General features: G+C 37.3%; 1 protein-coding gene across 2 annotated transcripts in view; it reads left to right on the forward strand.

The window, feature by feature from the left end:
- Positions 1-15,524, forward strand: part of LOC114668740 (MICOS complex subunit mic25-a-like) — a 487,502-nt gene that overhangs the window by 213,098 nt on the left and 258,880 nt on the right. For both annotated transcript variants that reach the window (XM_028824653.2, XM_028824654.2), the window contains one exon: positions 4,970-5,040. In XM_028824653.2, coding sequence (XP_028680486.1) covers positions 4,970-5,040 — 71 coding nt within the window. The remainder of the gene's footprint in view (positions 1-4,969; positions 5,041-15,524) is intronic.

Raw genomic sequence — 15,524 nt, forward strand, 5'->3', positions numbered from 1 at the left:
ACTCTTACTCCCCTAGTTATTGGAATGAAATGGTGATTACTGAACTAAATCAAGGCACTTAAAAAAAAGTCTTTGAAAAGAAATATCTGCCTTAATTTAGGAATAGCAAGATAGAGGTTTAATTCCCTGTATTATTTTTATTATTGCAAATTAAGTTGGCACAGTGGAGCTGACTTAACTAAGCACAGAATGAAGCTTCGATCTCACAGGCTGCATCACAAATTCAGGCATTCAAAACTTAGCATTGAATGTCAATAAGAAAGCAATGAGTGGTGTCCATCATGTGTTTTTTTAATACATATACTGTATATCTGTATATATATATATATATGTGTATATATATATAAATATGTGCCATATTTATGAATCCTTGTTGCAAGTATGCCTTCAACCACTCCTGTTCAGTTGCTTCCAGTTTCTGGTTTTCTCAGGACTCAGAGCTTTGTTGGGTCATCAGATTCATTTTCCCCTTCTTCAGATTTGCATAACAAGATAGGTCTGCATAATGAGATATCATGCAGCTTACTACTACTGTTATGCAAATCTTATTTTGACGAGCAGTCATAGTTAATCAGTGTACTATTTCCTATTTCACCGCAGGCACTGTGTTTTCCTCAGTGCAGGAGGTAGAACTAAGATACACGTGGCTGGCTTAGGCTAAAGCTAGGTGGCTCAGCACACAACTGAATTAGTTACAATCACTGCATGGCAGAGATTATAATTATCTTGAGCAAAAATATTACCTAATTTTGATGTACTTAAAATATGCAAGCAGTATCTGTACACCAATTACTTTCAGCAATTTAATAAATATGCCTGGAGAATATTATGAAGCCTGCATGAAAATTGAACCCACACATTACCTCGGGCTGAGTGTCATTTATTGGAACACTTTGTTCATTTAGGATTGCGTTGGTGTTTGAAGACATGGTAAAGATTCAGGGCTCAGAAGAGTAAATGCTCAATGTCTGAGTATTTAGATTTGCTTTGTGAAACTTTTTTTATGTCACATGCACTCATTTCTGGAAAGCACTGAGTTTAAAGGACTTAGAGCAAGGCAAAGATGAAATTGCCAACCACCTGCACTTTCAATTTAAAAACTATTCAGTTCTTCTCTGATGCAAGAAATACTGGACTTTTTAAGGAGACCATCTACTTAGATGATCTTTTTTTTGTTTTTCTTGCTGCCCTGAATCTGTTCTTTCCACCCCTTTGGTTGGGATGGTGGAGCTTGGCTTTTTTAGCCAGTGATGTAAAATTAAACACCTGTGCCCAATGATGCAGTATTATCTTTATCATAAAAATGATAATGAAAAGGTGTGTTAGACTGCTGGTTAAAACAACTTTCCCACATTCTGTGTTCCTTTAAACACATTCCCCCATAGATGCTGACTGATGGTCTCATTTTTTTTAGGAATTCTCCCTTAAGCTTCTGCGTGAAGGTAGAGAACTTATCTGACTATGAGGTTGTGATCCTCAAAATAAAGCATGTACTTCTGTGGCTCATGTGTCACCATTTCACAAAGCAAGCCATTTTCTGCAATAAGCAACGGTATTGTCTGCTTGTACCTGCTCTTTTGGGGTCCTGAGTTGCTGTTCTGCATATTTTGAACAAGACATCAGACCATTTTTTTCCTTTTGAGAAGCACTGGATGAATATGGATACTGGCAACACACAAGGGACCAGGACCAAAGCAGGTGACATTAAACGTCTTTGCCACATGTGACATGTGCAGTTTATTGGTTACATTGCATAATGACACCCTTTATACCTACTTAAGTCTTTAAGTTTTACACCATTAGGTGGGGTAAAGGACCTCTCTAATTTTGGTCCCGCCTGATTGCTCATGTCAGTAACTTTTTACAGACCTTACATTCACATCTTATTAAAGATCATGAAGCCTTTTACCATTCATAAAAAATCCGTAAATATAACCCCAAAGTTAAGCCTATTCCCAAGGGGAGCACCATTTCAGTAAAATTGCATCATTTGAGCGATTTGGATGGGACTAAAATTAGAGAGGTTGTTGTGTGTGCTAAATAACGGTGCAATGGAGTATCTCTGAGTACTGAAGGTGCACTGATATGCTCAACTTTTATTGAAAAGCGAGGGTTTTTGCTGTTTCAGGTGCAAAAGGACATATTGTTGTTATAAAACAAGGTTGCTAATATGGTCTGAGCAGACAGTATGAACCAATATGCATAAGTTAACTGCTATTACTCAGAAGACAAGAACGGGGAAATGTTGGTATGGAGCACTGGTGCGTACTGCCACACTTAAAATTACTAACATTACCCCACCTCCTGGTGTAAGCCTAATCCTGTTTGAATAGGACTTCAAAATTACTGAGTTCCTCTGGTAATCTTTACTTCACTTCACCTCCAGGTCTACAACAAATCTTGTCTGAATAGGACTTGAGTTACTCTGTTTACTGGTATGCCGGTATGATGCACCAGATTAATTTCTTCCTGTCCATTCACTGTAGGAGCTTCAGGATCTCAGCAGGTTTATCAGGTCCTTCCTGGCAGCACAGATTCACTTCTCCTGTTGCTAAATTCTGGTCAGCCATGACCTAAAGATTAATATCATCCAAAAGCTCTGTGCCAGACCTGCAAATGCCAAATGGACTTTGGCAGTGTCATCACAATAAGTATCCTCAAGGACACATCGTCATATTTCTTTACACCTTGTTAGATATGTCACTAGATATGTCACAGTTCAGTAGCTTGGTAGTAACAGAAATAGTGTTTCTACCAGGAACATGTGTTTTCCATTATGTTCGCTGAAACTAGCGGACTTTTATATTGCTGTGGATATTCACATAAACGCCATTTTCCCAAGAATGTTTCATTATTCCAATTGTTCATACAGTAGCAATTAATCAGTACAATAAGAATATTTCTTTCTTCACCCTAACTCTCCATCTTAGATCATTTTGCTAAAATATTAATAGCTGCTTCCTAGAAAAATGAACATACAACATAAACAGGAGAAGCATTCCCATAATTCTGTGAAGAAGATCTGCCTCTCCCCCTCATTTGTTGGTCAAGAGTCCTGTCTTCCATTCAAAAGAACAGTATTATGGGAATGCCTTTGTTGTTTATATTTTATACTGAAAGAAGTATTAATAATATTTTAGCTAAAACGCCTGCATTTTGCATGGTTGGAGCATACTACTGGATAATGGAGATGTGGATTTTGTTACACGAATAACATTTTTTTTTTTTCTTTTTTCTTGGACTTTCCACATCGTTTGAATTGTACAGTGATAGTCACTATTTGGGTCTGTTAAATCATAAACTTTTTTCTCTCGTTCTGTATAAAAACTGCATGGGGGTAAGTAATGTATAAAAATAATATTATTTAACATTTTGAAAAACAAGCTTCAGTTCCAGAATACAAACTGAAATACACATCGAGAAGTCAAGGAAATAACAGTATGTGCTCTAATGAGGCGTCAGGTTTGAATTATACACTGACTCACATAGTTGGCTTTGCTTTTTATACCATGTATTCAAGACTAGCATTTATTAAAATAAACTCAAAACGCAATCTGCAGTAAGATGAGACAATCACAAACATCCTGTCTAACTTTTGTCTTAACCGAAGCAGCTCACGTTCAGTTAATTATTTAAATGAATTTCATTCTGTACGTTAGCAAAGTCTTAAATCGTATTAACTGTAATAATGGCAGGTACTGTTGTGCCATTTAATGGCAGTCTGCCAGGCACAAAATGTTTTCTATTTTTTAATAATTTTGCAGTCTAATTGTCCACAGGTCAGTCTTTTGTTTAAAGTCATATCACACATTCACTGCAGATGGAGTAACAAAGCAATTGTAACCAAGGATAAGCTCAGTCCAGCCCTTCCAAATGTCACAATTCACCTCCAGACTCTACGTTTCAAGAGCAAGGATTGCAACTTTCATATGAATATTTTATCATTAATATTTGTTTGAGGCATTGCTGACTTATATAAATATGTTAATTATTAGCTTTGCATTTATGTATATCACAATTCTTTTCGTTAATAAGAAAACTTCAAAAAATGTTGGGAGATATTTGTCTTAAAGTTGAGACTTACAAATATGGATATACATTATTACGCAATAGAGCTGTAAGCCAGTGCCATATTTTAATAGTATTGGTACAGCAGATTCAGAAGGTACTCAAGTTACAAGATGCCTTTATTGTCTCTGTACAATAAAATGAAATATCATTTGGTCCAAGCCTATAGATATAAGAGTAGATAATAAACTAAGTAAACATTAAACTATGAGGAGCACAGTTACTATTAATGGTTCCAAATATACAACAGAATAAAAGTAAAGGTAAACATGTAAGCATAAATAGATAAATAATAAATGTCACAGTGAAGATTACAGTCAGTGTAATGATCATGATTTCCACATCATTTGCTATTGTTGCCCAGCAAACCGCACTCAATACCCACAGTGCCAAAATGAAAACATGTTTTCAGAAAGGTGTATAAATGTATTAAAAATACAAAAGTGAAACTTCTCATTTATGTAATTATTTACACCCTTTGTGATGGGTCTAAATACTTTGTGAGTCCACTGTAATTTATTGTTAATATAGTTAATATCCCCCAAAAAATTATGTAGTAAAACATACAGTGCTCTAGTAGCAGTAGTGTTAAAATTGGTAATCAGTAGGCTGAACATTTGTAGATAAAGCAATATAAAGCCATTATAAAACACTTTTTGTTTCATTTGCTTGGAGCTTAATCTCACCTCCATTCTGAAGTTCTAGATCTGTAAATTGTCGTGGATTTTCATGTTTATCAATATTGAAGTATTTACTGAACTGTATGTATCTGCAGTTTTGTTTAGATTGATGTCATGACTGGGAAATTTGTACAGATAACTATTTTGTAATGAATCCACTTGTGATGCTTTTAAGGAGCTCCAATCACCAAAGTAATAGATCTTTTTATTATTCCTTTTAGAACGTGGAGTATTACAAACTAACATCTGAACAGTTCCATGAAGCCGCCAATGAAGCAGAAGCCCATATAAAGTAAGTTGTTTGATAGTCAAGAAAGTCTTTGACATTTAATCCTCAACTTTAAATTAGTGAATGGTGCAACAAGTGAAGTTTTAATATATAAACTGCTCAAAAAATGAAAGGAACATGGGAAAAAAAATCTTGCTGGATATCTCTACTGATCTGGACTGGGTAATGTGTTAGGAATGAAAGGATGACACATCGTTTGATGGAAATGAAAATGATCAACCTACAGAGGGCTGAATTGAAAGACACCTTGAAAATCAAAGTAAAAAAAATAATGCGGTAGGTGAGTCCATTTTGCAGAAATTTAATTGCAGCAACTCCAAATTGTACTCAGTAAATTGTATGGCCCCCATGTGCTTGTATGCATGTCTGACAACGTCGGGAGTGGGGGGACATGCTCCTAATGAGATGACAGATGGTGTCCTGGGTGATCTCTTCTCAGGGCATCACTGAGCTCTTGGAAAGTTTGAGGTGCAACCTGGCGGCATCGGATGGACTGAAACATAATGTCCCAGAGGTGACACCACCAAACGATTTTCCAGGTAGCATAACATTCTCAATGGCTTCTCTAGACCCTTTCACATCGGTCACATGTGCTCAGGGTGAACCTGCTCTCATCTGTAGAAAGCACAGAGCGCCAGTGGTGGACCTGCCAATACTGGTATTTTATGGCAAATGCCAATCAAGCTCCACGGTACTGGGCAGTGAGCACAGAGCCCACTAGAGGATGTCGGGCCCTCAAGCCACCCTCATGAAGTCTGCTTCTGATTGTTTGGTCAGAGACATTCACACCAGTGACCTGCTGGAGGTCATTTTGTAGGCTCTGGCAGTGCTCATACTGTTCCTCCTTGCCCAAAGGAGAATATACAGGTCAGTCCTGCTGATAGGTTAAGGACCTTCTACTGCCCTGTCCAGCTCTCCTAGAGTAACTGCCTGTCTCTTGGAATCTCCTCCATGCCCTTGAGACAGTGCTGGGAGACACAGCAGACCTTCTAGCAATGGCACGTATTGATGTACCATCCTGGAGAAGTTGGACTACCTGTGCTACCTTTGTAGGTTCCAGGTATCGCCTCATGCTACCAGTTGTGATACTGACAGTAGCCAAATGCAAAACGAGTGAAGAAACAGATGAGGAGGGAAAAATGTCAGTGGCTCCACCTGTTAAACCATTCATTCCTGTTTTGGGGGTTGTCTCATTGTTGCCCTTCTAGTGCACCTGTTGTTAATTCCATTACTGATTAACTGATTAACAACCCCCTCTGCTACTGAACTGACCAGATCAATAGCCCAGAAGTTTCACTGACTTGATGCTATTCTCGGATTAAAAAGTGTTCCTTTAATTTTTTTGAGCAGTATATATATATATATATATATATATATATATATATATATAGACAAAAGCAAATCTAATATATTGTAAACTCTTATCACCTTTTTAGATTATTATCACCTAGCAAAACTGACTGTGTTATTTTTCGGATACGTTTTTGAGTGTGTTCCTATAATATGATTGCCATGTCTGTCTGTCCGACACACTTAGTCTTCAATAGAATTTGTCACGCCAACTCCATTTTCATTGAGATATCTTGAATTGAGAGTGCTCTACAAAGTTTTCAAATTTCAAAATCTCCCAATGAAAAGTATTGTTGAATTTGTAAACTCGTCTGTTTTAAAACAGAGAAACGTTTAGAGCAACTTCAGTTGCGGAGTTGTTTACGGTTTCATATTTACCTTGAGAGAGGTTACTTCAACTTGAATATTTTGTACAATTTTCTCTTTCACTCTTCCGAAAGCCAGAGGTTGAAATATAAGAAGAAAATGAAAGCCACAGGGTGTACAATAAAGACTACACTGTGCTATGAAATTTCTAAAGACACTGTGCTGCAGACAGCCAGATTGGAGCAGGATTACAGCTTGCTGTTGTGCTGAAAGAGTCCGTAAAATGTGCAATAAAGCTGAGGTTAAGGTTCATCCACGCTAAAGAACATGCTTTTGTGTGTCTGTTTATCTTGAAACTGAAACAAAATCTTTAAGTTAAGTGTCCACATTCGTATTCCCTTTATACAATACATTGGGTCCTTTCCAAGTTCTTAGTTATTTAAATCATTTTAATAAATTATTCTCTTTAACTAATGTTAATAGCTGCATAGGAAGCCCAGTGCAGTTGCATGTTTCCTTGCATAGGTTAATTTTTATTGTGATCTTATCCTATTACTGTTTATTTATTTGGATCAATTTATTTTTTTGGTAATTTTACTTTATTGTTGATACAAGTTGGCATATATTGGGTAACTTAGCAGTATTGTTACTAATACTGGGAAAGAGGGAATTGTATTTTCTTCACTAAATACTTGCTGGGGTTGTTATTTGACTTTTAATCTTTCTATGACCACTTTTGTTATTTTAAATAAAGCCTTTGATATTTTAAATAAAAAAAACTTTGCATTAAATAATGATTTAATGTTTGTCTGACACTACAGTGTATCGACAAAGTTCCAGATCTTCTCTTCATCATGCACCAAAGCAGACAACAATTTTACCTTGAGATTTCAACAGATATTAACCCCTTTTTGAATATATGTTATGTTTAAGATATCTAAATTACATTTAGTCATAGATCCTCTACAAATAACAACAGCACATCAATCAATACCATTTGTACATCACTTGGAATCTGCTGTTTTTTACTACTATTGAGCCACCACAAACCTAGTTGGGCTACGTTTTTTAACTACATGGCATTGTAAAGTACTGTTAAAAAGAATGTACAATGTTTAATATAGTCTACTAGTACATGGGATTACACTAATCGCCATCACCACAGTGAAAGTTTAAGATTGTACACGCACACTCACATCCAAGGCTATAGAGCACACTGCAGGGCCAATTGGTCCAGCACCTCAGCCAGACTCAGACTTGTAGCATCCAGCACAAAGACAATTTCACCTTCTACAAGAAGCAATACTTTTCCTTATAATTAATTGAGATAAGATAGAAAATTGAAAAAAGAGAAGACAAATGTGTTACAAACATTTTAATTATATGTTAAATATTAAGTTTATTACTTATTTTGCACAACATCTTGTTCTTAAAGTACCTGAATGTTACACCATGCGTATATTTTCTAACTTGTTAAATATTTCAGTTTGCAATATTTGAGGTCACTCAGTGAATTTCATTGGTTTAAGCATTTCAGCTGGTATTTCAGAACTTTTAGAACAGAAAAATAAAATATGGTGGAACCTCGGTTTGCGAGCATAATTTGTTCCGGAAACGTGCTTGTAATCCAAAGCACTCGTATATCAAAGCAAATTTCCTGATAAGAAATAATGGAAACTCATTTGTGGGTTGTGAAACGAATTATCTATTTACATAAAAATGATTAATACAAAATCTTCACTCTAACTAACGGAATCACTGCTATCGGTTGGCTCACTGGAATCTTTTTCTTTTTTTGCGACTTTAACAATGAAACCTATTCAATGACAGTTGCTTTTGCCTGAAGAGTCACTACACTTGGACACAAAATAAAAAAAAATGCTCTGTAAGGTTTCTAAACTCTTTTGGGATCCCCCCCCAATGGGACAACATGTGAGCATCCCGAAGCAAGCAACCGCAGGCTCCCAGCGCTGTAGCAGTTCACCATAAAAGAGAATCAGAAAAGATCGCGGTGAAGCTATAAGCGCCTGCCTTCAATGGGTGATGCAAGGAACATTATAAATGCAAGAGTGCAGTATTACTTAGCCACTAACCTGGTCACGACCCTGCCTGACTGCTGTGTCTGTGTATAGGAGAGAGGTAGATCCCGCTACAATAAATAACCGTGCTGTTCCTGTTTCACACTGAATAAAGCTGGTTTTACTAAAGTACTGAGACTCAGCCTCGTGTTTTGGTGTGCATGACAGGGACTTGCACGTTACAGCACATACACACATGCTCACCATGCTATAGTAAACAGTATACGCTCATACGGATGTTGACTATATGAGTAGGGCACGCCGACTGAGAACGAGCATGGGAGACGATTACCCACAATCCCCATGTGACGCTCGGCAGACAAAACGTACACGTACTACTCGTATTGCAAGATCTCGCTCGTTTATCAAGTTAAAATTTATTAAAAATTTTACCTCGTCTTTCAAAACACTCGCAAACCAAGTTACACGCAATCCAAGGTTTCACTGTATACAGTATAAATGCCTAAAACAGGGAAAATCCTTAATCCAAAGTGTAAGGTTTTCCATTATAGATTTTACATTTGTGAATGCAATGATGAGTTTTACAATATATTTATTGCTGCTAGCATCACCTTCAGGCATTAGTAGTCTGGTCCAAACAAAAAAAAATAAAGCTTTAAGCAAATTCATAAGTCACTCAACACTTTACACATTTTTATATAATAGTTATGTCTATTTATTTATTACATTGCGTTATTATACAATTACGTATTACAGTAGTTAATAGATACATTTAAATGATTTAAATAAAATATTAGTAAAATTGGCAACAAATTTCATTAAACTGCTTGAGCAAAAAATAATGTGTGGATTTCAATTGTGTTTGTTAGCAGCGACCGCAAATGCACTCAGAGATGTGCTTAGTATTGTGTGTCTGATTATGCAATTATATTTAATTATGTCCATTGCTCAGCACTAGAGAACAATAGTATAATAATTCAATTGACGTAATTATGCTCCATCATTTATATGGGCTCCAGAATTAACTCACCAGTTTTTCTTCAGAGCTTTTGGAACTTGACAGCTTCATATATGGTTATGATTACTGTTGTTTTATTGCATTTGTATTTCTGTTTTGCACATTATTAAAGTGTAATTTCAGCATTCTTTACCAATGCTTATACAGATTTAGCTAATTATGCTTCATACTCTTCTAACTTCAAAATGATTTTGCCGTTTTAGCAGTTCGGTGTAATTAGGGTTGACCATACCTTAAGATATGAAAAAGTTTGAAAGATTACAGAAAGTTATGCAGATTACAATTCTGGCTGAACCTGGAATTTATAAGTTTGTGTTACCTTTGAGCTAAGAAAAAAAACTATTGGTTTACTTTCCATTGATGTTAATTTAATGTGAAAATGCAGCTCTGTCTCTCTCTGGTAACCCTGTTAAGCAGAACACCTTGGGGTTCTGAGACATAGCTTGAGGGGTGTTTAGAAGGTAATGTTCCAATTTTAACTTTTTGCTCATAATACAAATCTTGACTTGTGCACAGTTGCTAAAAATCCTTCAAATGAATGTGACACTTGAAAACACAGCCCTTCACAAAATATGGGATTCTCTGCATGTATAAAGTAATGCAATTATAGAGAAAGCAGCCTGGGGCACACTTCATACTGAGTTATACTAACTATAGTGCACATAAAAAAAAAAGAAAATTGTTGGTTATTGCTTAAACATACCTTAACATAGTTATTACTCATTTCTTCTTTTTTGTAACGGTCTAAACAAAAAAGACAATGCCAGCCAATAGAATACTAATTAAGGGCACAGGCAGCGCCAGAGTTTTTTAAGAGATGTAGCAATCATACTTTGATTTCAAAGTTAAACATTTGCTATATGTAAACTAAATAAAACACATTTTTCCTACAAAATGTGTGAAAGGACATATTTTAATTGTGCCTGTGGAAGCCAAATAAATATTATATCTGGTGGCTTTTGTTTTGGTGATGGGGTAATGTGGTGGATTTGGAATTTCTAAGCTCCCCCAAGGTGCCACACCCGTGTGCAGAACCCGATTTCATACTTCGTAGTTCAGGATGCCAGTTGAAGTGTTATAGGAAGAGAATTACAAAGAACAACTGGTGGGACAAAGATTACACTCTCTTTTTTCCTGACCTTTACAATTACACAGTGTTCTACACAGAAATTTCACCAAGCAGCAGGGGTCTCCTTACTGGGTGGCTGGGGTCACCTCGAAAACTTTCACTGTTTTGGCCACATTACCATCTAGATTTAGATTGTGTTTTTTTCTATAATTTGCTTGAACATTCCGGTTGATTCTGCGACCTCTCTCATCATGCTAAGTACAGTATCATAGTTTGCTTACGGTAACTATTTATTTTTGCGAATCTGAGAGACAGGCTGTGGCTGAGGTGAGGGGCCCTCCTCACTCACATGCCAGCCTCGGGGTGTACCTTATCTCAGCTTAGCTAGCGAACGACAGAACTACTAAACGGATTTAGATCAGGTTTTTTTCTATAATTTGCTTGAACATTCTGGTTGATTTTGCGACTTCTCTCATTTTGATATGTATTAATGTTTGCTTGCAGTACTGATTTATTTGCGCGAATCCGAGAGACACGCAGCGGGTCGAGGGGAGGGGGGCCTGGCCCTTCTCACTCATGCGCCAGCCTCGGGGTGTACTTTACCTCTGCTTAGCTAGCGAACGAGAGAACTACTTAATGGATTGAGATCAGGTTCTTTTCTATAATTTGCTTGAACATTCTGGTTGATTTTGTGACTTCTCTCATTACGTTAAGAATCATAGTTTGCTTCCAGGAGCGATATATTCACGCTAATCCGAGACAGAGGCTGCGGACTAAGAGGAGCGGGAAGCGTGACATCAGGAGTGGGGAGCCGGGTAGGGCCCTCCTTATTGTCCTCTTTCACTACTATGCGGGCGGAGCTGTAGGGAACGGCTAATTTTCATTATATTTTGGTGTTTATGATTACATTTTTTTTTGTGTGTATGTGTTAATTCAGATTCTTTCATGTGCTTATATGGTAATCATTACTATTTTACATAGTACTATTCCGGAAAATGAAAAAAAAAAACCAGAATATGTAAATTCTCCCAATTTTTTTAACAACGTTGATTTTTGTGGAAGGATTTTGAGGTCACCCTATCATAGATTCCTTTATACTCATTCCCAGCTTCTTTGTTACTCAGACCCACACATATGTTCTCCACCCCAACTCTTGTTCTCGTATCCATGCATTAATGCAATACTGGAGCTATGGATGTGTGCTGCATCTGAAACTGACTCCTGTTGTGCTTCACTTCCCAAGAGGACATCTGCTGTTTTTTTATTTATACCCTAAGTGGCAGGATAGAACAAATACTAAATACAAGCCAGGTGGAGTTGGCAATACAGTTTTATTCGGTCATTCTAGTCTTTAATATTCTTAAATAACCTTAATGTGCCAAAAAGAGAAGAAAAACCAAATGGATGTGGCAAATGACCAGCACAACTTTGATGTTTCAGGAGCTGTCATAGACGATGTTGGCCGACACACCCAATGTGTGTGGCATTCAGTCTGTTGAGGTTACATTGCTGCGTCTCACAGCATGGGTCTTCTTGGTGGCTGTGTTCTTCTTACTTTACCTGGTTGCTGATTTTTCTTCATCTTGCTGACTTTTGAATGCTTGTCAGGGCCAAGGTGAACACCCATGACCCCTCTCTGTCATAAGTCTTTCGTTAGACACTATCAGTACATTTTTATGAAGTGTGCATGTCCTAAGAAAACCAGTGGTTTATGGGTTTGTTTTTTTCACACAAGTGGAAAGTCCAGAAAATGACCAGTACAGGTTAGCCTTTCTTAAAACTATACTTTCGCAACATTTAAAGTTTTGACCTTTCTGTAAATCCAGCTTGTCTGCCTTCTCTGACTTCAAAAATCCGCTCTCTGTGAGAGTCCCTCTGTCTCTGTCTACTAACATTCTCTTTTTTCTGTGTTTAAAGCTTGCTGCTGTTTTAGAAATCTAAAGTTAAAGTGAAAAACAAAATAAAAGAACTTACAGTTTTAACATCATACTAGCTGTGCTACCAGTCCAAGACAGGTTGAAATCTAAATAACCAACGTAGACCTCAACAGTAATGTAATGTATATGTCTGTTATATGGTATTGGGTGTGAGATTTATAGAAGCAGAGTTAATATCTGTGATGCACCATCTATTGGAATGACAAATGCAATGCATTTTATTACTAAAAACGTTTGTGATGTGCCATCTGATGGAATAGCAGAGATATAGCAACTGAATGGACACACAGACAGACACACAGACACTTACCCTTTTATTAAGGTGGAAAATGTTGTCTGTAATGCTTTTAATGCTTTAAAGTACAAGAAAAATATAATAAAATCACTTTGCCCTACAAACATCCATCCATCCATTATCCAACCCATTATATCCTAACTACAGGGTCACAGGGGTTTGCTGGAGCCAATCACAGAGCGCATAGCAGGAACAAATCCCGGGCAGGGCGCCAGCCCATCGCAGGACATGCACACACACACACACACACACCAAGCACCCACTAGGGACAATTTAGGATCACCAATGCACCTAACCTGCATGTCTGTGGACTGTGGGAGTAAACCGGAGCACCCGGAGGAAACCCACACAGACACGTGGATGACATGCAAACTCCATGCAGGGAGGACCTGGGAAGCGAACCTGGGTCTCCTTACTGCGAGGCAGCAGCGCTACCACCCTCCCCTGCAAACATTGGTAGTAAATTACATTGATAAATAAGTCAAAACATAATAAATTACAATGAATAAACACAAAAAAGAAGTTTCAATTAAAAAAAAAATATTTCTTTAAATAAGTAAAGCTGAAAGAATCATTTAAAGATGATTTTAGACAGGGCTCGTTACTACTGAATAAGGAGGGGAGGCATGGAGGCACGTTTTCAATTCATGTGAAAGAGCTTTCTGTTGATGGATCACTTTCATTTTTATTTATCAGACTTTTAGCAAAAACAGCATGCTTTTTGAATTTTGTGAGCATACAACTGGATGACTTAACACCGTATGGATTATGCGACACGAGTAACGTGAGATTTAGGTTCATGTTCTGTTGAAAACATTCCTTTCTCATTCTGCAAAAACACATGAGGTTAAAATTTTGTTTTTTTCGTGGCCATCACTGCAAATGACATGGGGTAAGTAATATATTTAATACTTGTATGCAGAGCCAGCCCGATGCATAAGCAAACTAAGTGACTGCTTAGGGTCCTTGAGGCCACCAGAGGGCCCCAAAGAGCGCTTGAAATGTCCCATACGAGAATTTTTTTTTTTTAAATTATTATTATTATTGGAATTACAAGGTTCTAACTTGCAAAACATGAAAAGATAAAGCATTACATTTCAAGGAACACAAACCGTTTATTCATAAATTGTTACCAAACGCAAACTGTTGTTGTAGCAGTGTCTGCATGTATTAGATATCCGTAGTTATGGATTGGGTTATCATTTTTATGCAGATGATACTCAGCTCTACTTCAATGTTAAAAGTGGAACTTCATCAGAGCTTTCTCAGCTCACAACCTGCCTTAGTGAAATTAAAACCTGGATGGAGCAGAACTCTTTAAAATTAAATTGCAATAAAACTGAACTCCTGCAAATTGGGACTAAAATGCAACTTAATAAAATGAGCTCCTTCCCAGTCCATCTTGGCAGTGATCTCATCAGACCTGCCTCTACTGTAAAAAATCTTGGTGTCATTTTTGACTCCTCCCTCACTTATTCCGCCCACATAAATCACATTAAGAAACTTTCTTACTTTCACCTCCGTAACATATCCCGTGTTCGCTCCTTCCTCTCCTTCGCTAATGCTGAGAAACTTGTCCATGCTTTTATCACATCCCGCATCGATTATTGTAATTCCCTACTGGCAGGTGCCCCTTCTAATCTTATATCACAGCTCCAGCTTATTCAAAACTCAGCTGCAAGAGTCCTTACTCGAACCAGCAGCAGCGAGCACATCACACCCATCCTGCTCCGCCTTCACTGGCTCCCTGTGTCCTACAGAATCGAATATAAAATCCTACTAATAACCTACAAAACTTTAAATAACCTCGCGCCAAACTACATCAGTGACCTTCTCCATCACTATGTGCCTGCCCGCCCACTAAGGTCCTCTGATTCTGGTAATCTTGTTGTGCCCCACACTAATCTACACTCCATGGGTGACAGGGCCTTCAGCTGTATAGCGCCCAGACTCTGGAATGACCTACCAAAATTAATCAGGTCAGCTGACTCCATGAATTCTTTTAAAAAACAACTCAAAACTCATCTGTTCAGGAAGGCTTTTAGCTCTACTTGACTTTATTACCTTTCTCTCAGTTTACTTCTCTGTCAAGATGCTCATGTAACCTGTATGTGTGTGTGCTAGACCATCAATTATGTTGTCTGTTTTTTTTTCAGAATTTACTGTCTTAATCTTCTTTGTTTATTTATCTGGTTTGTACAATGCTATATACTGTATATTCTGCCGTTCTTTATTTATTCTGTAAGTGCCTTGAGCATGGGAAAGGCGCTATATAAATAAAATGTATTATTATTATTATTATTATTATTATTAGATGCTTCCTACAGTTTAACTGGTCTGATTGTCTGATAGGACATACTTTTCTGTTGTCTATACGTTGTCACCAGCCTGAAGAAAACGAATACTTATTTTACCATTCTCATGACAGTACCTTCCCAAGTCCAAATAAGAACGACATCCTTCGTTTTCTTCT

The sequence above is a fragment of the Erpetoichthys calabaricus genome, chromosome 18 (genome assembly GCF_900747795.2).
Source record: "Erpetoichthys calabaricus chromosome 18, fErpCal1.3, whole genome shotgun sequence".
NCBI lineage: Eukaryota > Metazoa > Chordata > Cladistia > Polypteriformes > Polypteridae > Erpetoichthys > Erpetoichthys calabaricus.